Here is a 25,759-nt window from a genome sequence, read left to right on the forward strand (position 1 = left end):
GGTTAGTAAGCGTTACAGCGGCACCTAGTCACATGATTCATCAAGTGATCCAACAACACAGCAATAGGTTATTGCTTCATACAACTAACTTCTCTCCTAGATATTATTAAAATAAACGTGAGGCAGTATCCATTACAGACCTGCCAGTTCAATAGGGTTGCCATAACTCCCCTTATCATTGCATCCACTTGTTCTTTTTAACGACCAGGTCCATTGGTTGTTTTCACTTGAGTAGGTTAGTCTAATCTAACATATCTCACCTTTTTAGACTTTAATCTCCATTTTGTTTTTTTAAAAAAATTTTTTTTTTTGCTTGTTCGACATTTGTTGTCCTGACCTTGGATTAAATGATACACCCTAGATATTTGTAAAAAAAATATTTATTTACATAAAATTATTTGTTTGCATGAAAAAGAGTTTGTTACCTTTCTCTAAAGGAGGGAGAAAGAGGGAAGAATAAGAGGATGTGTAAAAAAAAAGAAAGAAATTTTTTTTTTTGTTGCACAAGCTTTTCATAATAAAAAGTATAATATTTGTAATCAACTCTTGCGGACTTGCAAAAATAAAAAAATATAAAAAATAGTTAAAAAGTATAAATATACAAATTTTAGCTGACAAAAAATATCAGTCCGTCAAAATCATTAACCAATTAATATTGAATATAATATCATTACGGAATTTTAATAAGTTAAATTAGTCATACTTCATTTTTACATCTTTTACAATAATGATCATATGATCAATACGTAATTAGTTGATTATTGAACAGTCCAATAATATGTAACACTTATTACGCTTATCAGACATCACGGTCATCACGTTTACACGAGGTATTCCATTATAAAAATTTTTTATTTTTTATTTGATTTTGATTTACGAATTTTTTTTATAAAAAATCAAAAATAATTAATCAATTTTTTTTTCTATTAAAAAGGATGGATAAGTAAATAAATGTATAGATAAAAGAATTCATTTATTTCACATTTTTTTTTTACAAGTAAAATGCCGACCCTCCTTTGTTTTATCAAAAAAAAAAATGTTAGCTATATCTGGACAGAGAATGGCTGCGCTTGAAGGTGGATCTAACGCTATTTTACGTCATCGGGCTGCACAATTCGTTGCCATATCAATGATTATATTACATTTATACGGGGAACTTACAGTACATTCAATTTAAGGTAATTATTTATTGTCGTAAACTAAAGTGACATTATATGTGTTAATTATTTCGAAAAAGTTGTAATTGGAATCCAATGTCAAATTCGTACAGGGTGATGATCCAGAGCTATATATCTTGAATCTTGGGTATCCGAAATTAATATTGTTAATATTCCAGATTTTGAAGCGTGAAAATACCAGTTACCGTTGATAATACCTCTAGTACTGGTAAGTAAACTGAAAGAGAATTTTTTTAGTTTGATTTATATTATATTATAAAATCTAATTAATTGATTTTATATATAGGTAGATAAGGACCCCGAGCAATATATATATAGGTAACAAGAAAGGTCAAAATTTTTATAATAGCTCTACGCAAGGTTTTTATTAAGATAAATAAGCAAACTCAACATGTGACTTCACAAATTGCCCAAAAATAAGCAATCTAACCATATGACTTTATAATATTATATTTTACAAAAATTATTTGATCAAATTTTCTCGCATTTATGATTTACAATTTCACTTTTTTCAATAGTAATATCATCTTAGCTAAAATATCCGTCTTAAAATTTTTTTCATCTCCTATTAACTTTTGCATATTAGTATAATACCATCGCTTATATAGTTGAATGTTATATAATGCATTATTAAATAATACCAAATTTACTCAAAAAATAAGCAATTGTAATATATGACTTTTCAAAAATTCTGTGAAAATAAGCAAATGAAAAATATGACATTGGCAAAAAATATCATTAATTTTACGCAAATCTAACCTCTAACTGTGGCTAAAATAGCATGTGACTAAGCAAACGATATTGTTACCTATACATATATTGCTCGGGGTCCTGGTAGATATCTTGTTAAGCCAATTGAACATGGTGCAGATATTGTTCACAGTAGGTTTATGATCACCTCTTGATTAAGCGTCCCGTTCGTTAATCTTATGTTCATTCGTTAGGGATTGGATGTCATGGAACAACAATAGAGGTATAGTGATTGTGATGGAGGTAAATTCTCGTGGAATAATGGAAGATTCTCAATTTTCACTAATCCAAGTTCTGATTATCATGGGTTAATTTATTGGGATACATCTGGATATGTGCAACGTAGGTGTCAAACCCATTTGGATCATTTTTATTAATATAAGGCTTTGAACAAGCTGAAAATGCTTTAGAATTAGAAAAATGGTTAGAATCAAGAGATGATATCTTATAGGTTTCGTATTCAGGACTTGAATCACATCCTTATCATGAAAATGCTAAAAAATTTATGCGGAATGGATTTGGATGTATTTTGGCTTATGATGTTGCCGCATTTATTGATTCAGCTTTACAACTTGCAAGGTAAGGAGGTTAAACCAATTTAATTATTATTCACATGAAAATTGATTATTATTATTATTTCTTTAGTCATTTGGCAAATGTGGGAGACGCAAAAACTCTCGTGATACATCCTGCTTCAACGATACATCAACAATTAACGGACGAAGAACAATTATCTGCAAGAGTAAATAAAGAGATGTTACGCGTCTCTATTGGCTATGAACACATCGATGATATTAAAGAAGATTTTACAATTGCGTTTGAAAAAATTAAAGAAATCAATTAATATTCTTACTTTTTGTTCACGTAATTTTATTTTCACGTTCAGATAATAACAATAATATTTATCTTATATCTAGATTAAAAGAACACTCATTATTATTATTATAATTATTTTTTTTTTTTAATGGGGAATTCGAGTCAAAAATATTGATTCATTAACATTTATAATAGATAAAAAAAAATAAAGTTTATTTTTGAATCATTATACACTGATACACATTTATGCAAAATGATTTTCAAGTGTAACCTACACGCTAGACATGTTTTACAATGCAATACTTTTAAAGCCTTTAACCAATAACGTTATAGAACATTAGTATATGCAAATATTTTGCATAATATCTTGGAAACAACCCGAGATCTTATAGTTTTAATAGAACTAAATTACTTTGTTCTAGAAAGATAATCGTTATTGCGTAATTTACATAATTTTGAAATATTAATAATATGCAAAATTATAATTGTTTTTAGAATTGTTTTACAATTAACTACACGTAGGAACAAATAGAAGAAAAAATGGTTGAAACACAATATCTTGTTATTATTCAATAAACTCTTTTTTGTCGATCTACTTTTTTTTTTAAATTTACTATATTCGATGTTCATTATAATGAGTTTTATATGCTTGATAAAAGCATGATTAGTCATTAGAATGATTATACTATAAATGTAATTATACATCTCAAATTGTCGTACACAGTTATTTTTTAACTTTATTAAGAAGGAAATAATTTTTTCATATTTTCCGCTTTTGTACAAATTATTGTTTCACTTTTTTTCCGTTTCCTTTCTAAACAGACCTTTCCGTAGTACTATGGTAAATTCTTAAGATTCCATGAGAAAATCTAGAAATACTTTCCGTATCACCAACAAAAGGCTCAAACCCCTGATAATTCAGATATAAATAAAATGCGTATATTCAAATTTTCCAAATTCATTGTCTTATCGATACTTGTTTATAACATATATTAATTAACTTAATAAAATGGAAATTATAAATACAAATGATAAAAATTCTTTTGATCCAACACCAAGATTAAAATCTAGTCCTATACCAATTAAATTTATTTCTTTTAATTGGCGTGATATTAATTGTATTTATTGTGGAGAAAAATATATTGATACGCTTTTTGTTTCACAAAAATATTGTAAAAAATGTTTATCACGTTATATTAATGATATGACTAATAATAATATATACTTGGACGTATATATTACCACAATGGACTTAGAATGTAGTGAACATGAAATAAGTAGGACAAATGTACCACAAAGTATTGGAAATTGTGTGAGAATTTTATGTTTTAAACAAATAAATGAACCTATTAGATATTTTAGTCATCGTGGAAAAAAAAAGATCTCACTCTATACAATAAGGTGATTTAAAGTGAAAAATATTGTAAATTATGTGGAAAGTCATTATATCAAGGAACAGGAACAGATTACTATAGACTTAAATTATGCTCAGATTGTTATCTAATTTCTTCTGGATCGATAGAATCAACCTTCGTTAAAAAGAAAATTTCAATTTTTTACTTACCATGGTGGTATAATGATCCTTTGTGCGATATTTGTTATTTAGAGTTAACATTTACATCAGACTGTCAAAAGTATTGTGAAAATTGTTATATATTTTATGTTGGATGCAGATATTGTTTAACAACTAACATTATTTTTGGACCTACGGATCAATCTCAATGTAAAAAATGCAAAAGAATATCGCCCATAAATAGTAATTTTGATGATTTTCTTTTTAATAATAATCTTATAATATGCGATAATTTAGATTATTTGAAGTTAGCCGAATTTGAAAATATTGTAAAAAACATTAATAAGTATTATGTGCAAAGTGAAATAATTAGGTCTATATTTAAAGAAAAAAAACAAGTAAAACAAAATAGTAATAAGTGGATACCATATTCTCAATTTAAAGATGTAAAAGAAATGACAAAGGGGGGATATGGTACTATATATAAAGCAACTTGGTTTAAATATGGCACGCATTGGTTAAATAAAAACGAAACTGTCATTTTAAAAAGATTTGAAAATTCTAAAAATAATGGCAAATATTTCTTAAATGAGGTAAAATATTTTAAAATATTTCTTACATAATATATTTTAAATGAACTAAATTTTTATCCTTAAATTTAAATAGTTAAAATCATGTAATCATTGTTTTGAAGACAAAACGGGTTATATTATCGAAACTTATGGCTTTGCAAAAGATCCTGAATTAGAGGATTATATATTAGTTATGAAATATGCACTAGGAGGGGATTTACATAAGCATTTGCAGAATAATTTTGCAAGTATTACATGGGATGAAGGAAAATTACGTATTTTATATCAAATCTCAAAGGGGTATTTATATTTTATATATTTATTAATCTTCTTTAAATTTAAGTTATTAATTTTTTTTATTTTTTAGACTTGAAACTATTCATAATAAAGAATTTATACATCGAGACTTCCATAGTGGAAACATATTATTTGATTTTAAGTTAATTTTAAGTAATTGGAAAATTGGAGATCTAGGATTATCACAAGCTGTAAATAGTAAATCATCAAATAACGAAGTATATGGAGTAATACCTTACATTGCAACTGAAATATTTAAAGGATCAGAATTTTCTAAAGAAGCTGATATTTATAGTTTGGGTATGATAATGTGGGAACTTACAACAGGTTGTAAACCTTTTGATAACGTTAAACATGATCATCATCTTATTTATAAAATTCTTGATGGAGAACGACCTAAAATTACGGAAGATACACCAGAATGTTATGCTGAATTAATAAAAAGTTGTTGGGACCCTGATCCTAAAAAAAGACCTTCTATAAAAGACATTTGTTTGACTTTTAATAGGTGGACATATGAAAGAGTAAATGAGGAAGAATTTAGCCAAGCTGAAGCAAAAAGAGCGAAATTAATAGAATCAAAGAAGATTGGGCCAGAATTTGCTGAAAAACGTCATTTAGGAGCTATTTATACAAGTAGACCATTAAGTGCTTTAATTTCTGACTGTTCGTCCACATATTCATTTTCAACAATTTCATTTGGTAAGCGAGGTATTTCAAAAAAAAACTTAAATATGTCATCTATAAACTGAAACATGTTATAATCCTTAGATTCCAATTATATCTCAGAATTAGAAAATAATAAAGGCACTGAAAGGTATTTAAAATAAAAAAAAAATTATTTTAAATGATGTAATTAATTATTCGAATTTATTAATTTCCGTTTAGTTTATCACTACAAAATCTAAATTCTAATTACATCTCAGAAGAATTAGAGCTTGATATAGACATTGAAAGGTATCTCAAATAAAAAATATTTTTAAATGATACAACTAATTATTTGAATTTATTAATTTTTTAATTAATTTACCATCGCTCTACAATTCAAAATTTAAATCCTAGATATATCTCAGAAGAATTAAAGCTTGATATAAACACTGAAAGGTATTTAAAATAATGATAATAAATGTTTTTAAATGACACAACTAATTAGTAGTATTTAATTTACCGTACAATTTTTTATTTAGATCACAAAATTTAAGTTCTACAATTCAAAATTTTTCAACCTCTTTAAAAAAAAGAAGCAATGTAGAATTTTTAAATGTAGCACCTCATAATAATAGTGGTAAATATTCATTTGGCTCTATGTTATTTTATTTCTTTCGTTTTAATCAATTACATTAATATTTAATTTTTTTCATTAAAATCAAATATAAAATATTATATATAGGAAAACGTATTAAAACTAATTTTAATTATCCATAGAACTAATAGCAGAAGCAAAATATTTCGTTATTCTGCAGATACAGAGTATGATATAGAGATATTTAATAATTTTTTATTAGACTTTCTCACTATTTAAAGAAATAATATGATATTTATTTTAAGACTTGAATTTGTAATTTTTTATTTCATATACTACTAGAGATTACGAATGAATTGTTTATTTTTTTTTTTACATTTATATTTAAAGTAACTGTTTATTAAATATGTTGGAAGTCACCAATATTGTAGCATAATCTTGTACTTTTTTTAATTTTCCTGAAAATCAATTTTATATTCTTTTCTGACTTTCGCACAATTTTATAAAAAAAATGGATTTTTCAAAAAATATTAATGGATAATCAAATTTACTTGAAGCTTAAGGTGGTGAACATAGTATGATTGTACGAATGAACCCTTGGAATGAATCTTTGTATTATTAGTAGATTCTAGTATTTTATTCTCAATTAATGGATTTTGAGATTATTGCAAAGCACTTGAAGAGCATATTTCTTTCAAGAGTATTTAAGTATCACAATTACATTTAAATGCCTCGACGACAAGCCCCTCTTGTACATCGCAACATTGTTATGGCGGGTGTGATGATGAAATTACAGTTAAAGGAAAGGAAATACAAAATTTTGTATTAGTTGTAAAAGAGTTGTGCAATCTGCTCAATCATAATAGAACATCCTATATCAATTATTTATAATGCAAAAAAAAAAGAACAAATGAAATATCTTAGTAAATCACTTCTAATGAATTATACAAAATTATGAAAAATGCAAACTCAACTAATGAATTAATTAAAGAATTGAAGAATTTGCTAGTGAATCAAATTTTGACTACAAATAAATCTATTGTGGACTTAAAACATTTTTCTATAGAAAAATATTTTCAGTTGAAAATTTATGTTATACCACCGGGAACACTATATAATCTTTTATATTGTAATTTTTACGTATAATTAATTGCAATGATGTCTACTTACACAGTTTCTATAAAATTAGTATAACAAATCTAAATAGTTTCTTGAAATATATTATGGTAATTATAATTATTATAAGTCTCCAACCTATTATACATTAGTTAATAAATTAAAAAATTTTTTATTTCTTACCAAATTATATTATTAATTTTAAGATAATAATCAGTTTAATTTTACGCAGTCGTGGCGTTCAAGGAATGACTTTTTCAAAAGGTGGTTTATTATAATGAAGAAGTAAATAAATTGATTTATTTTGATTTTACTCCTACTTCTTCAGATATCCAATCTTAATATTATCAGTGCATCAGGTATTTTGTTGGGTTTTTGGTAATATAAACGAGTAAAGCACTAAATTCATTAAATAAGTGATGCAATCATGCAAATTTTAACGACGAGTAGGTCTTATATATACCACAGTATGTCTATTCCATACAGAGTAACAACATGACAAAAAGGACTGAAGAAACACTTTCTTTGCTTACCCAATTATTGAGACTTCTGGTTAAGGCCGGGCAAAAAAAAATTTAGATTCTCGTGACCCGGCCGGTCAGTTTTTCGAAAAATGGAAATTTTTTTAAAAATTTTTATCACGTGATTTTAAGTTTTTTGGCCAATGTGTATAAAAAAATTTCACATATAAAAAATTTTTACATATATAAAAAAAAATGCCGGTCATTTTTAAAATTTTTATGTCACGAGAATCTAAAAATTTTTTTTGCCCGGCCTAATTAGTAGTCATGTATAATCCTAGTCTAGTTTTACTAAACTTTTTTTTAAAAGAATTGGTGGGATCAGTTGTACCTTTTTTTTTTGTAGGTCTCTCTTCTCATAATTTTTAGGATCCACGGTTGAAGAAAGTGGTGTGTATTAACGGTGCTGTTAGGTGTTTGTAGGTAGTTGTAGTGCGTTTTTCCTTTCTTTTCTCTGCGTCCTAGGGTTTTTTTAGCTTTAGCTTTTTCCCTCCCCCCTTTTTTTTAGTCATTTTCCAGGTCCCCATAGGTATTTTTTTTTTTCGTGTTCTTATTTAAATTTTTTATTTTCCGTTCTCTGGCGGCACATTCTGGGTATGATTGTGGATCTGTCCCGTTTTGTATCCTTCAAAGATCAGATGTTATTGCCTGTTGTAGCGGTTTTTTTGTTTGTAATCATGTTTGTTTTTACTGCATATTTTATGGTTTTAGCATCCTGTACTTCAATTTGATTCATCTGCCAATAAAAATAAAAATAAAAATAAATTAGAATTTTTTTTTCCTGCTTGACATAAAATAAGTTTGATTTTTTTTTTATATAATTTTTTTTAGATATGTATATCCATTAGAGCCTATAAGGGAATATAAAATACTAATAAAAAAAAAATAAATAGCATCCAAAAATATTTTAATTAAATTTTTTTGTCTTACATTAGCTGATACTTAAGTATAGTAAATATCTGCGCATAAAACAATTGATTATTTCAGTATAATACAGTATCATCACCATTATGAGCATTGTAGTCGCATTTTCAACATCATTATTATGAAAATGAAAAAAAAATAATACTTAAAAAATTTTAATATAAAAAAAGCCATATTTATGATATAGTCACAAATGTATCAGACAACGCAATTACAGTATTGTAGATGTATTGCAATTTCGTATTAACGTACAATGCATTGTTACGTTACTAAAATAACAGCGTGATACTATAGTGAAAGCGATGTCATAAAATCACAGGTTTCAGCAATATTTATTTTTTTCGCAGCTCAATAAAAGGACTCTTTATGTACTGATATATTACATGAATGAAACCTTTCACTAGAAGCAATACAACATATTAGTTTTATAGATGATCACTTACAATAATATATATTTTATCGAGTTTTTAATTATCATTAACCTTGGTGTTTATCTTAATAATATAGGATTCCCTATAATAAATTTATTCCGTGTTTTTTATTCTGTTATTTCCGTAAATGTATTATATTCACGCCTCGAAATGTATAGATTTTTAGTTATTTTTCCGTAATATAGAAATTACGGATAAATCTTTTACAGAAATGATATCTTCTAACAAAAATGTTAATTTTTCGTTACTTATAAAGATTGATCAACTGGTCCTAATAAATATTGTGTATTTGCATCAAAAAGATTTTTTTCAACTTCAAACTTGCCAAAATTATTAGAATTTAGAACATTTTAAATAATGAATTTAAAGATGTGATTTTATTTTTGTAATTTTTAGAATACACAAACGATAAAATACAGATAGGTATGGCACGTAATTTAAAACAACATGTTCTAAAACAGTTTTCGTTTTATTATATATAAATTGCTAAATTTAAGATTTAAAGCATTAAGCTTATAATATCGAAGTGTTTTAAAACATTTTTTAACACATGTTTTAAACCGTCGAAATCGTTTTAAAACATGTCCCTAAATACAGAATACAAGACAAAATATGTAATAGTGATTCGAATATTAAGTAATTTGATAATATTATAACACAAGTAAACTAACGAAATATATATATATATAGTACAATGTATTATTACAAATAAATAGAATTTAAAAGACAAATTATAGACAAATGATTATTTAACAATACATAAATGTTTAATTTCCAATCAGATCTGACGATAAAATTCGTAAATGTAAAGAATTTTATTTTATTACATAATTGTACAGCCACCAGATTCACCCGGTTTTTCAGTGGCTTCAGCAGTTGCGATAGATGGAATGGATAGTTTAATGGTAACTTCAGTCTGATTCATTTTGTTAGGAAATTTAAAGAATTTAATTGATTTTAAGAGTTTGAATTATGCGAAAAAAACTATCAAAGTATTTTTTTCTTTTTCTTTTTTTTTTTGATTGAATTTTAATTTTTTGTCTTCTTAAGAAAATTTTTTGCTAATTTATACTTTTTCATACTTTTGGATTGAAAAATATTTAATATTGTGTGCATTTGCGCATTGTCTCCGTGTTTGAAAAAACAATTGTAATTGATCTACAATACGTCAATTTTTAGTTACACTTTTTAGGAGCTGAAACATCACAACATACAAAAGAATTTTCATACAGACAATATTTTCACCATATTTGTGTGTTAACAATATTTTTTTAAAATTCAGTGTGAGTATTGTCCTAAAATACTATATCATTATATTTTTTTTTTTTTTTATATTGTTGTATTTTATCTTTATCTATTATTTGAAATCATTGTAATCATATGGTGTCACGTTAAGACTCCTTAATTGTGTAATTGTGTAGCTTTTCTCCCACTCGTCAGTTATGTTATACAAACAAAAAAGGAATAGTATTCCTAAGGAAAATTTTTGGTTACATTAATTTCCAAAAAGGAAATATCGTCTCACGTCGCTTTTCAGCAACAGGGATGTTCCGCCTTTTTTTTATTTTGTAGGTACTACCTATCTGGACAATAAATCGTAAATGGATAAAAAAATAGAATCATTTTTTTTTTATGATCAAATATTTTGATGTAATTATTAAATATTTGTAAAAAAAAAAAATTTATTTATTTTTATAGATATATTTAATCCTATAACATTTGTCCAAATTTTTTTAACTTTGAATGAGAAATTTTGATTACATAATGATTGACATTTACCGAAATCTTTCATTATTTTTTTTTATTTAATCGATAATGGTAAAAGAATAGATAAAATTTTTTTTTAATTAAAAAAAAAAAGGAAAAAAAAATAAATTATTTTATTAATTTGAGATATTTATTTATGATATTATTTTATCATAGTACTTTTTTTTTATTTATCATGGTAAATAAATTATTATTAATAAATAATTACGCTTATCATCATTACCATTTTGTTACGTACATGATTACGTACACAATCATCATTTTTTTTGAAAAGAATCACTTTTTTTTTTCAAAAAAAAAAAATATATATTAACCTGCCATCCGTAGAGAAGCTAACTGCGGATCCAATGCTTGAAGCTTGAAGCTTGAAGCATATACTTAAGTTTTGGCTTAAGCATAAGTTTCAAGCTTCAAGCTTCAAGCTTAATATAAAAAATGCTGGAAAAGTTTAAGCTATATTTGGGCATCAAACTAACCATATATTGAATTTCACAACAAATTTATTAAAATAATACTACGATTAAAGCTAAACACATTACACAAGCTTTTCGGCATTCTTATCTTCAAGCTAAAGAAATGAAACCAATATTTAAATAAAATTAAATTTTCAATTCTACTTTCCGCAAAATCTTTTACATCAATATCGCATTAAACCACAATGTAATTTTGTACTAGAATCTTTATATAGTACACATTCCTTCTTTAACATTATAAGTTTGTTGTACATTTTGCATTAATACATATTATGCACACGTCCCTGTACGTTGCTTTTTGCTGCCTCGGTTTTTACTGCCAAAAAATTCCCAATTGTTCATAACCCTGACTTGTAGGACCGATTTTCCCAGAGAAACCTGAAAAAAAATGTCACGAAAAATCACGTGATATTTTTTATCACCGGCGCTGGGGTAGTCGACCACCTCATACCGGTCTTCATAACAGATAATAAATGATTTTTATATTGCTGTAAATTTAAAGCTAAAAAAAATTTTTTTATTTGCAAAAAAAAAAAGAAAAAATACCGAACGGTCTTATTGTATGCGATACAGGACCGAAAGACCGATGTCCTACACCAAGACGGACCGGTTCGTCTTTTTAAGGATTAAGACCGTAAGCCCACGGTGTTTTAGGACCCGATGACCATCCTTACGGAAGACGCTATTGCCGCGACTGACGATTAAAAATCGGTCCTATCATGTGATCATTTGACGATCAATGTTTTAAATGTTATATGGACAATAATATATTGTGCTGATATTCCGTGTCCGAAATGTCATAACGTGAATGACACAAATTACCATTTAGGATTTTGCCCGTCTATTCGAACGGACCTTATTAACATTATCTCTGAACACAAACCTATACTCAAACAGCTGATCTTGGATCACACCCCGGAGAAAACTATGACATATTTCTTAGATGATGACTTAGCAACGCTTCCTCTCTTCGCACCTAACATTGATGAAAAACACGAAATTTATTTGCTCATACACCAATTTATTCCCAGTTCGCTTACTACTCCATCAATACTACCTACACAAAACAGCGCGTCGTTTTATCGTTCTTACACAACATTATGCCCACCTATATGGTGATTATGGTCCGCCCATATAAGGTTACAACATACGCACTTGTGACATAAATTATAAGGATGTAAGCTTTTGATGATCAACCTGGTTAAATTATAGATCCGGGATAAATATGGATAAATCTGAGGTTTAATCCCAGACTTTTGATCAGAAAGGCGGGCCATAATAAAAGGTATATTGGTTTATTGTTTGGTTTACCTATAAAAAAAAATCTAGAAAAAACTCCGATAAATAATCATTTTTCTAGTTTTTATTCCGAAGAAACTCAAACACGTGATCATTTTTCAGAAAATTTTTATAGGGTCATTAATATACTGTATATGTTAAGGCTGCTCCATGTCAATCTTCATAATTTCGGCCAGAGTTATAAGTAATAATATATAATAATTCTGGCCAAATTTTATAATTCCGGCCTAAACTACATGCTTTTAGCACGTAACTTGTCAGCGCAATAAAACTTATGCGCACTAAAGTTTCATGATGTCGTGTATACTGCAACTAATGAAGAAGAAATTATATGATAAGCTAGATTATTTATAAATTCATTACAATAAGAAATTTTATTCTACCGAAAACTTAATATAATGAACGAACCTAATGGAGGATTCGGTGTATCAAGTTCTGAATATATTTGTAAATTGTCTCGGTCATACTAGGTTCATTGCAAGATTGTAAAAGCCTTATGAAATTTTTGCTTTTATAAATGCCAATATAGTATAATTGGGCAACATTTGTTTATCTATTTCCGCTGTTGTGAAACATTATTATTGTGTCAAAGTTTATGGTCGCACAGAATAGTAATCCAATTGGGAAAATTTGCCGGAGTTGATTCCGATGTACATAAATAAATTACACTTTACGTTTTTTTTTGTTTTTTAAATAAAAAATGTTCAAACTCAGTAAAGACATTCTTTTCTTAATATTTAAAGAATTACAAGATGATTCAAAATCCCTTTTTTCAAGTTTAATGGTTAATAGACTTTGGTGTGAAACAGCTGTTCCAGTTTTATGGAGGGACCCTTGGTCTTATAGTGGTATCAATTACAGAAACAAAAGCTATTTGTTTATCATTATTACCAGCTATTTTTCTGATCATATTAAAAAATTCATAACAGAGGAAATAATCCAACTGTCTTCAATTTTAGTTAAATCCACCCTGTTTGATTATTTATCCTTCTGCAGAAGTATCAGCGTAAATATTATAAATAGTATAATTTCTGTTGGATCAACTTTAGCTTATAACCAATTTATTATACAACAAGAATTTTATTATTTTTTTATGAAAAAATGTCCAGAGTTGAAACATTTGGATATAAAATCAATTAAGCATCAAATATTCTACTTTCCAGAAGCTAAGACTTGTCTTGAATCACTTTGTGAATTAGAATGTGATACATCTATTGATTCTACATACTTTTATGGATTATCACATTTCTGTCAACGTATACAAAAACTCGTCATTATTAATATGGACACAAAACTTAATAATGGGATTGTTAAATTAATTGAAGTTCAGAAGAGCTTAAAGCATTTTGAGTGGAAAGATGATTTTTATGGTGAATTTTTTACAAATGATGATGATCCATACGAACAAATTCTTCTTGCTCTAGAAAAGAAAGCAGAAAGTCTCAATTATTTAAAAATATTTTACCAATATGTGGAAAATCATGATCACACATTATTGTTAGAGATACTTCCAAAATTTTATAAACTAAAGATATTAATAATTGAGGACTATCTTATTCATAATAAAGAACAATTAGAAAAATTGAAAAAGCAGCCTTATCCTGAACTTGAAATCCTTAATATAGAATATAATGAGTTAAATATAGTTTCTAATATAATTGAAAATAGTGGAGGGCGTCTCAAAAAAATTTTATTCAACCCTTACGATATTATCGACTTTGAACTTTATGACGATAACTTTAATGAAAATTCTCTCAATTTTATTCGTAAAGTTTATGAAAATTGTCCTTCAATAGAATATTTGTCAATTTTAATTTCACCGGAAAATGAAAATTTCACTGAACTTGAAAAATTATTAAAAAGATGTCAAAATTTAAAGTCATTATTTATAGTTATATTAAATAATTATTTTGATGATACTTACGAAGACTATTTGAAATATGGGAAAGAATTATTAAAAATATTAATTAGATCGGCACCAACTAATTTTAAAGAAATTAGATTTGATAGTGATTTCAAATTTTCTTTAGAAATGTTGGAAGAATTCTTAGAAAATTGGAGAGGTAGACGTGCACTTTCTCTATTTACTAATGATCCTATTTACATCGGAGAGGATTATACAGAATTAATCAATAAATATAAAAGTAATGGGGTAGTCAAAGATTTTGAATATTCGCGTTATGTAGGTTCAATTATTTATCGTATTTAAGATTAAATGTTAAATTTCAATGTAACAAGAATTCAAAATATTATTTGTAAAAATTTGCAGTAAATGTTTCTTCTATTATAGTATATGATTATATAACAGATATGATTAATAATAAATTATTTTCTAATATTTTGATCTTTTACATTTGCTGACATTTGTGACATTTGATAATTTAAATACTGTATATAAGATCTGAATTAATTATAAATAACGGGAAATCTCTTTTTCATATTATTCCAGTCAAACATCATAGTTGTCATAATGCGAATGAGGGAGCATTATGGATATATTAATTTATATTGAATGTTTTTTAAAAAAAAAAATAAAATACCAAAGTTGTACCGTAAGAATTTACGTAATATTAAAAGAATCATTTGCTTCTTTTTATATCTTGCTTCATAAATAAAATTTAGTGTTTTGTAAGGGTCGGGTCAACCACTGGTTATTGGCCTGACTCGTGTTTAGGGGTCGGGTTGCTTGGGGTTGCACGATTTGATGACCCGTAACCCGCATGAACTCGACCCGACCCGTCGAGTCAGGTTATATCTTTACTTTGACCCGGCGACCTGAATCTTTTTATTATATTTTAGCTAAGTATTAAATACAACTTGACGGGTCGAACCCGGGTTATCCGAGTCAGACTATAATTGGGTCAAGTCGAATCCGGGTCTTTACTTTTACGCTCGGGTCGGGTTCGAATACATCTCAAAACCCGACCCGACCGACTCCTTCGGAAATAAATTATAATATATAATGGAAGATTAAATTCTGGGAACTCGATCACGCTTAATTGATCCAAAAACTAGAAAAAAAATGGTTTAGAAGATTAAATATTAAGTTATCTTCTCTACGATATGAAGAAATGTCTTTTATGTAGTCAACTACTTTTAACGAAATTATGTATTAGTAGTAGACTAGCAATCACCCGTTGCTTCGCACCGGGACCAATGAGTTTGTTTAAATAGAAAAATTTAGTATTATAATGTAATACTAAGTAAATTAAAGATGGTTACAGTTGTTTTTTTGTTTATGTTTAGGAATTTAATTAGATCTCTCGGTTCTTCTTTGTAACTATTAAGGTATGTTTTTTATTTTTTTGTTTGTTTATTTATTACATGTAATTTCCGTTCCCTACCAACTTTTATTTCTTCTTTTAATTTTATGGGTTTGGTTTTTACTTGGTCCCCCTGTTTATCTCATTTTCGTCCTTTCTCCATTTTTTTGTTTTCTTTTTGTCTCTTCATTTCTGTTGCTCTTTTTATTCTTCCCTTCCTTCATTTTGCCGTTGTTTTTTATTTCCCCTTCGTTCATTTCATCTTTTTCATTCCTTTACACTATCTTTTGTTATTAGCATTTTTTTCCATTTCCACTTTTCTTTACACTACCCTTTGTTCCTTTCAATTTTTTATTCCCCTTTGCTCTATTTCGTCCCCCTCCATTCTTTTCATTTTTTTTTTCATTTCCACTTGATCTTTTTCGTTTCTTTTGTTTCTTTCACTCCCCCTTTCCCTCTTACTCTTCCTATTTTTTCATTCACCTCATTTTTTTGATTAATTTTTTAGAAGTATTTCGAATAAAACTTTAATATTATGAAAATACTACAAATATTTTTATTAATTAATTATAAATTTTATAATTATTTCTTATTTTATATTACGTCAATCTTAAACTTATAATCAACTTAGGAAAAATATTTGAATAATTAAATGTATTAGAATCTATTCATTTCATTTATTATTATTCTTTTGGTACTCATTTTACTCGATAAATTATTAATTTAACTAAACCATATCTTTATTCAAAAATCTGGTGGTTATTTAGAGAATTTCGGAATTCGGATATGGATTTGGTTATAATAATCTATTATTAAATCAACAATTGATATTTTTACATATTTTATAATTAATTGATTGATTTTTATAAATTTGAAAATCAAACTATTTATCCAGCGTTCAATTTAATTATTTAATTGAAAAAATCTTACTCATCTTTCTATCAATGTCGGTCAATTTTCCTATATCTGATATGTTATATTGATTTTTTTTAAAAAAATAATATAATATAATATTTTTTATTTAATAATAATAAAAATATTGAAAGAAAAAGAAAAAAAAATTCAAAAAAAATTTGGGGAAGAAAAAGGATAAAGAAAGAAATCAGTTTAAAAAAAGTGAAATTACCGAAAAAAATGGAATCCGAAAAAAAAAATAAGTATGAAAAAAATTCTGAAAAAAAAAGGATAATAATCCAATCCAAAAAGAGTGAAAAAAAAATTTTTTTTTAAAAAAATAACAATACGGTCTAAAAAAAAGGATCGAGAAAAAAATAATATAAATTTGTTGTTTGGGAAAAAAAATTTAGGGTATTGCTAAAACATGATGATCACCGATGGTGAAATTATGATGTAATGCCGGCCAGAATTTCATTAGGGTTTTAATTCTGGTCGAAAATACATCATAATGCTGGTACGGTGACCATCATCGCCGGTGAGCTTTAGCAATTTACAAAAAATTAAACCTAAATGGGAAAAGAATGAGAAAAAACAAACTAAACTGAAAGAAAAGGGAGAAAATTTTTTTTTCGGTTTGAAAAATTTTTAAAAAAAATTAATAATCAAAAAAAAAAAATTTCCGATTAAATTGGATTAGTATGATTGAAATGCACACAGATTGAATAGTTTTTGACCATAAATAGATCAGGCGGAGATTTTAATTATATGGCATGGGATTTCAAGTTACACAATTCAAATTATTTATACAGAGACTAATCCAAACGTCACAAATTTTTTTAGTTATTTAGATTTTACATAATAGTTTTACTTTATTATAGTAGTGAAATTATTTTACTGCACCTAGTTATAATATAACATTTATCAAAATTCCATGCTAATAAATTTTTATTGCTGGTATTTGAAATCAAAAACTGAACGTTGGTCTGATAGTAGTGTTGTGATCCGGATGAATCTATCATCCGTTCAATCCAGTCCGAAAATAAATGGATGATCCGGATGAAAATCTGGATGAAAAAAGTTATATGTACGATCCAGATGATTCAGATCTAATCCGCTAAAACATAGAGATAACAGATAACGGATTGGTCTGGATGAATGATCCGGATGATCCAGATGATTTTTGAATCGGATAAATCTGCGGATTAACAGATTAACGGATTGATGGATCGCAACACTATCTGATAGATTGAGAGTTCAAATTTTAGCTGATCTGACAGACTTATGCGCAGTATCGCAAGTGCAACATATATCTGTGAAATGAGTGTGAATTAAAAGGTAAGAATAAACTGAAACCTTTGTTTTTTTTTTTTTTTTTTTTTTTTTTTTTTAAAATAGTAACGCGTTTTATTAATTATTTAAAATTGCGAACAATTACATAATTAAATATAAAAAAAAACACTTAGAGCATTACAATAAAATAAATTGTAAAACCCTATAACTAAGTAATTTTCGAACATAAAACTATTTAAAATTCTATCTATACTAGGTTATCTAATAAAATTATGTAAATATTTGCTAAACTAATAAAAAGGTAATTTAGTAGTCGTGTCCCATGATCTATCTATATTTAATCCATCTGTGATTTTTCCTATCATTTTTCCTAACGTTACTATTCCAATTCTATTTTTTAATATATTTTTTTCTTTTTTTTCTGATTTATCATTTGTTTTTCCATTTTTGTTATTTTTTATATCTACATTTCCTTCTATACTACTATCTAGTGTTTGTTTACTTAATCTCAATTCCCATTTTCTTATACCGTCTTTTTCTTCTAATCTTTTAACTTCTTCGCATCGTGGAATCCATAATCTGTTTTTTATTTCGTCGTATATAAAATTCCACAAGTCTTTTATTACTCTTTGATCTTCCTTAATTTTTGACAAGTAATTGAAATTATTGTTAAAAATTCCTCTCAATAATTCCCATTTTCTGCTTTTGCCTATTAATATCAATGAAGGACTTTCGATTAAAGTTAGAAAATTACATAAATGATTCCTAAGTATCTTTATATCATCATATTTATTGTTAGCTTCTAAAAGAACTTCATATTTATATGGTGATTCTTGAATTATTTTATCGATTGAGTAAACGTTGTTTTCACAAATCCAAACATGTTCCCAATCTTCTTCATATTTCCTGCATCTGATACATTTTGATGATTCTATTTTGTTGGTATTTCTTTTGAAAAGTGTCGTATATGTTGGCAATTCTTTCAAAAGATTTTTAATTCTATACGACCGTTCTTTCGTGTCTTTATCACAACATTGCCTATTTGAAAAGTTGGTCCTATTACTTATAAATTCCAAAGTCGTGATCCAATCAAATTCTTTTTTATAATTATAAACAAATAAATCATCAAGCTTTTCGCTATTTAGTATTTCATTCTTCCAAATAGCATTTGTAATTTTCTTTCGCCAAGTTCTATATCCTCCTGATATTATTCGATTGTTCCATATCACATTAAATTCATTTATTATTAATGCTTCGTCGATTAATTCAAAATCGTCAATTCTCATGTCATCAAAAGTTTTTAAATCTAGAAATTCTCTCGATAATTTACATATTTCTTTCAAGCATTTGTTTGTAACTTCGTTTGCATCTAACATGTCTATTTCATTATTTTCTAAAAAATCTTCTATAAAAAGCAATTCTAGATAATATTCACTGTCGATTTTACGTCTATTGCTACACTTGTTGTTAAAATCATAAATTAAATTCTTAACTCTATCGTTTATTCCTAGAATTAATTCGCTATTTTCTGCTATAATTAATAACCCTAGGATAATACTCCTTAAAATAATTTTATATTCGTTGTCGTAAAAGCTTTCATGTTTTGCTATTATTTGTAATTCGTCGTTATTATTGTTTACGTTATCGTTTCTTATTTTCCATATTATATTATAATAATATTTTCTTTTACCTTTGTCGTCAATTTTTGTTTTGTTTTTTTTAACTTCTATTATTAAGAAAAATCTGTCTTTCCCAAAATCTAATTCTTTTCGTTCAAATATACTATTCTTGATTATATTAATAAATTCTTCATTCGCTTTTATCGTATTGTCGATCATTTCGATTTTTTTGTTATACAATGTATCTTTCTTTTCTTCGTTTATAGTATTTCTTAACCAAATATTCTTTGTTAATATATTATTTAATGTTTCGTATGGTCTTATAAAATCTTCTTCTTTTCTTTTTTCTATTTTTCTGCTAATCTCTTTTTCAATATATATCAAGCATTCTCCGTTGCCTTTCTTTTTACTTACATTTCTATCACATCCTTCGCATCCTATCAAATTTGGTGAGTTATTTAGATCAGGTTCTTTTCCTGTCATAACTAGATGTCTTCCTAATCTTTTATATTTTTTACTAAATGATTTTTTCTTGTCTTCTACGAATATAGGAGATTCGTCTGTTTCGCTCCAAGTAATTATTTGATTTTTATTCGTTTTCTCATTTTCATCGAAGTAATTGATATTGATTTTTTTCTTTTGTGTAATACTTATATACTCATTTTTGATTTTTCTTGTTGTACCTTTTTTATCTTCTAATAATTTTGTTTCTACATTCTTGAACCATTGCGGTATTCTTCCTTGTGTATTCAAATTTTTTTCTTTGATCAAATGTTTCCATTTTAGAAGTGTGACACCATCCGCTTCTAAAATATCTTCAATAAACATTACATTTTTTATTTTTCTAGAAGACGCGCTTATATTTATATATTTTTCATCCAAAATGTCTATTAAATCTATGGTTCCTTCTTTAATTCTGTGATTCTCTTGATTTCTAATAAGGTCGTGATTACAGATTTTAATATTTTCATTGTTTAAAATTTTTAATGCATCTAATATCCAATTGTTTTTCCTATTACTTGTGATTGATAATTCACCTGGACATTTTGAAGTCCAAATTTTATTTTGTTCTTGAATAATTTTTATCTTGAATATCAATTTCAGCTTATCATTGCCGTTAGCTTGGTATAATAGATTTTTGCATAGCATTTCTATTTGAAGGTCATAAATATGTTTCATACCTAATAATTCTTTATCGTACAATATAAAATTACTTGTTGATTTCACCAATCCAGTTCTTTTTTTGATGATCATATTAATTCTTGTCATCAATTTGTTGCATTCAGCTTTTTTTAGGACTATAGCTGCCATTTGATATTCGATCCTTGGTATGATCACGATATTCCATACCGCGATTATCTGTTTTTCGTTTAATTTTTTCCAATTGAATATATTGCAAGCACTATCTATGATTGATATTATTTTCTTTTTATATATATCTCTTTTGTTATCGTGTCTAAAGAAAATTCCTAAATATCTATTTCCATTTTCATTGTTTACTTTTTCAATTTTGTTTCCTTCTATAATTAAATCTTCAGTTTTGTTGTTTATTTTTATAATTTCATATTTCGAAACATTAGCTTTGATATCGTTGATCTTAAAAAATTCGTGACATATATTTATCATTCTTTCCAATTGGCGTTTGTTACTGCTTATTAACGTTGTGTCGTCCATAAATGCTGTCACGTTAATTGAAATGTCTAATATTTCTTTTTCATCGTTCTCTCTATTAATTATTCTTTCTTCATGAAAATTATATCCCGCTTCTTCTTTGATTTCATTTAATCTACTTAAAAGAGTGTCGTAGAAAATTCTCCACAGGATCGGCGACCAGACCTCTCCCTGGTCTATTCCGTCCTCGACATGATAGCTGTCTGTTAACTCATTATTAACAAGAATTTTGTTAGATCTATTTAGTGAAATATCCATTACTAAATTAATAAAACTATTTGGCAATTTGATTCTTTCTAAGCTCATTTTTAACATTGTCGTGTTGACTGAATCATATGCCTTCGATATGTCCATTAATAATATCCAAGCTTCCTTATTGTAATTGTTAGCGTCCTCAATTATAGCCTGAATAATTTTTATCGGTTCTAACGTACTTTCGTTCTTCAACGCCGCAAAGTTCGTATTCATCAATACTTGTTCTCTTGTTAAAATGTCAGTTAATCTATTCACCAGAACTTTAAACCAGATTTTCCTAGCAGTTTCTAGTAATACTATTGGTCTAGTTAAACTCAGTTCTTGATTCCAGTCGGACCTTGTGGTTTTGTTTATTGGGTAAATTATACCTTTTTTCCAGTCGTCTATCGCATTCTCTTCAAGCATACTTTCGTTAATTATTTCTAATAGAAGTTTCCTCGTCAAAGTCTTACTTTTTTTCCAAAAATCGTAAGATATACCACTTTGTCCTGGCGCTTTGTTTGATTTCAGATTGATTAAAACTGATTCTAGTTCTTCCATTCTTATAGGTATCATTAAATTTTCATATATATCTTCGTTCACGTCTTCTTTAGGACTATATATATCTCTCCACTCATGATTGAATTCTAGAAACCTTTGTTTTGTTTTATCTATAATATGAAATTTATACTATACTGTATGTTCAAGATTCGAAAAAATTCTAATGCGGAACCAGCGTTTTACTAAATCTATGCGGAAATGAAATAGGGCCTATGAATGGGACTTTGGATTATTATCCAATTGAAATATAGTTCATCGATGACTTGATTATAAATTGTATTTGTTCAAAAATTTTATTTTTTACGTGTGAAATTAAAGGAATAGTGCTTTTATCATGATTCATTTTTTTTTTCTTGCATGTATTTTCAAATCAAGCTCAAGAGTCATTATTATCCACAACTGAGATTCGAATTCATCTCGTATTTATAGTATAGCAACAAAGACTTTCATAATATTAAAAAAAAATAAGATTTATCAACTGCATTTTAAGTATAAAGAAACTTTGCATCAATCACATTAAACTGAACATGATACTATTAAAGAAAATGTTCAAAAGATGGGAATTATTTTATTTATTTATTTTATTTATTCATTTATTTACGTTATTCATCATAAATGGGTTATAATTCATTTTCATTTAGTAGGGATGGTAATGGTCGGTCACGATCAGTCATCGGTTGGTCATAACTGACATTCAAGTCGCACAATTGTCAAACAACGGTCAAGAACCTTTGACCGACCGACTGACCGTTTGACTGACCGTTTGACCGATCTAACCACTGACCACTTTTGCAATATTTTTTGTTAAAAAAAAGTTTGTGAAAACTTTTTTATTAAATTTAAAATTTTTATTTCTATTTAAAAACGTTGCAAAACATTTTTTTATTAGATTATGTTTTCGCAACATTTTTTTGTTGAATCAATTAAAAACGTTTGCGAAACCTTTTTTTTTTATGAAATACTTAATAAAAAACGTTTTCACAACGTTTTCTATTAAAATAATTAAAAAAACGTTTGCGAAACATTTTTTTATTAAATTTCATATTAAAAAACGTTTCGCAAATGTTTTCAGGATCGGTTAAACGGTCGGTCAGACCGGTCAGTCAAACGGTCGGTCAGAGGCCTTTGACCGACTGATATCGGTCACGGTCATGACCGGTCATAACCGGTTAATGACCGTGACCGTTGCCATCCCTAATTGCTAGGGAACAAGTAGAAATCAATGGATATGTTATAGTGTTAAAATTTTTTAGTGATTTTAAGGAGCGCCCATCGACCAAGATTTTGTAATGCAATTGGAAACTTCGATAAACTTATGTTTTTACTTTTGTCAATCTTCGTTGTTAAGAAGTATAAGAAGTACTTACCATTGCCATATATCATATCAACTTAATTTTGATGATTAGACTGCTACAAATTATAGAAGAATAAGATTAGTGTCACTTTTATTCGTTTTCACACAAATGTAACGATATAGTGTTAACTATGGTAATAAATCTAATACTATCTTTAGTCCTTTCACCATAATTTCATTTAACTAGTAATCTGATTTGGTGTGACCTTTCAAAACAAAATTTTTTACACAAGAAATTAAATAAAAAAAATTTTTTATTGAGATAGATACTGGTACATTTACTTATATACAGTAAATGTACTGACCAAATGTTTATTTCTAAAATTTTTGAAATAAGAAATTAACAATGTAATAGAGGTTTAAATAATAGTGATTATTATGGATTTTTCACATATTGATAAAGAATAACGACATTCCTAAATATTAATATTTGATTATTGTAGGTTTAATATTTTCATTCCAAGTGTTAAAACTAAATTTAAATTTTTGAGTTTAAATGAAACGATTCAGTTATTAAATTTTATCAATGGTAAACTCAATTTTGATTGTTAATTTTTTATAACTTGAATCCCTAAAACTTATCATAACCAAAATAATAATCCGATTTTTGACCTTATTTACTTATATGCTCATTTCTCGTTCAATGGTAAATTAAACCACTACGAATTCATATCTTCTTTCCAAATTGCAGGAATATCATAAAAAAAAATTGTCACACGCGAACATAAAACTTTTTTTTGATTTTCCCTTAATTGATCTATATCAGAAGTGAAACAGCGACGGTAAACGAATTATTCATAATTCGTTTTTCATTTCCAGTTTGTTTAATCTTCGAAAATTTAATTTTGTACTTAATTCAAAACTTAATGAATCAAGAATCATAATAAATGACAATGCCCGTCCGAGGACAATAGCCTGGCACCAGTTTCGTATGTATTATAGTACATCCATGTTCCATACTGACACACCAAATCAAGAATCTGGACAAAACCACCCATTGAAAAAATAATTTATTCCTTTCAAATTTAAATAATGATTGCTATATTGTTAAATAAATATAATTTCGTTAAATATAAAGTGGGAATATTAGATTTAATAAATGAATATACTATATTGTTCAATATTAATCAATTACTTAGAATTGATCGATAAAATTTTTGAATAAAAATTTTGTGATTTCATCATATGATAAATTTAAAATTACCATAATAATTAATGGAGTAGTCTTTGATTTCCAATTAAATTAATTCTATTAATTATTGCTCTGAATGATCATTCTCCTCTACTTGTGTTTCTACAATAATCCTATAAAAAATTTTCTGAGGAAAATTCCGATAAATAGTTTTCATTCCAAAAAAAACTCTGATATGTGATCAATTTTGAAAAAGTAAAGGAAATAATTCAATTGGAGATGGAATAATCAGACGACTTTCTTCGATCGCTGATTCCGTTATCAAATTTCTGCTATCCTGAGAGAAACTAGATGGTTCGATTAGCCCTTTGCTCCTATACACCTATACCGCTACGAGCCTCCATCAGAGTTTCACCTCATTCAGGCATAGTTTGCCATCTTTCGGTCCTAGCAGAGCAGTCCGAATAGTAAATGCAACAAATGCCTTATAATTTGATAAAAGCCTTAATTGAAGTTATTAATAATAAAGGAGACTTTGTGGTAGACTCTTTCTTGTGCGAGAAGTTTTTCGTGTTAGAGAATTATCAAGAGCTAAAAGAAGGGAGTTTGTTGAGGTGTGATATAATTTATTAAAATTAAATACTCTTGTTATTCAAATAATGGTTTGTTTTCATTACAAATATTAACATTATTAATATCATAAGTTTTTTAGATTTTATAGTTGTAAAATTTCCACGATTATATTTTTATTTAGTTACGTAAAGAAAGAGACGTGCGTAAAGATTGCTGCTCTATACCAAAATCGATTAATTAATATACTGTTAAATACTTAAAGGTG

The 25,759-nt window shown here is 27.0% G+C and overlaps 4 protein-coding genes across 4 annotated transcripts; 3 read left to right on the top strand and 1 right to left on the bottom strand.

Moving 5' to 3' along the window:
• Positions 1–2,039: 2,039 nt before the first annotated feature.
• OCT59_012969 (uncharacterized protein) lies at positions 2,040–2,772 on the top strand (the record flags this gene model as incomplete). The annotated part of the gene is made up of 4 exons (XM_025329287.2): positions 2,040–2,060; positions 2,150–2,270; positions 2,393–2,507; positions 2,574–2,772. The coding sequence occupies 4 exons, from the start codon at positions 2,040–2,042 to the stop codon at positions 2,770–2,772; spliced, it is 456 nt and encodes a 151-aa protein (XP_025173482.2).
• A 981-nt stretch (positions 2,773–3,753) lies between these two features.
• On the top strand, positions 3,754–6,551 carry OCT59_012970 (uncharacterized protein; the record flags this gene model as incomplete). The annotated part of the gene is made up of 9 exons (XM_066140508.1): positions 3,754–4,056; positions 4,185–4,850; positions 4,924–5,129; positions 5,635–5,837; positions 5,898–5,943; positions 6,015–6,083; positions 6,189–6,230; positions 6,314–6,411; positions 6,517–6,551. The coding sequence occupies 9 exons, from the start codon at positions 3,754–3,756 to the stop codon at positions 6,549–6,551; spliced, it is 1,668 nt and encodes a 555-aa protein (XP_066001387.1).
• Positions 6,552–13,600: 7,049 nt separating this feature from the next.
• Positions 13,601–15,109, top strand: OCT59_012971 (uncharacterized protein; the record flags this gene model as incomplete). The annotated part of the gene is made up of 1 exon (XM_066140509.1): positions 13,601–15,109. One exon carries the CDS (start codon positions 13,601–13,603, stop codon positions 15,107–15,109), a length of 1,509 nt encoding a protein of 502 aa, XP_066001388.1.
• Positions 15,110–18,640: 3,531 nt separating this feature from the next.
• OCT59_012972 (uncharacterized protein) lies at positions 18,641–20,188 on the bottom strand (the record flags this gene model as incomplete). Its single annotated transcript, XM_066140510.1, has 1 exon — positions 18,641–20,188. One exon carries the CDS (start codon positions 20,186–20,188, stop codon positions 18,641–18,643), a length of 1,548 nt encoding a protein of 515 aa, XP_066001389.1.
• Positions 20,189–25,759: the final 5,571 nt, after the last annotated feature.

This window comes from Rhizophagus irregularis, chromosome 20, assembly GCF_026210795.1.
Source record: "Rhizophagus irregularis chromosome 20, complete sequence".
Classification (NCBI taxonomy): domain Eukaryota; kingdom Fungi; phylum Glomeromycota; class Glomeromycetes; order Glomerales; family Glomeraceae; genus Rhizophagus; species Rhizophagus irregularis.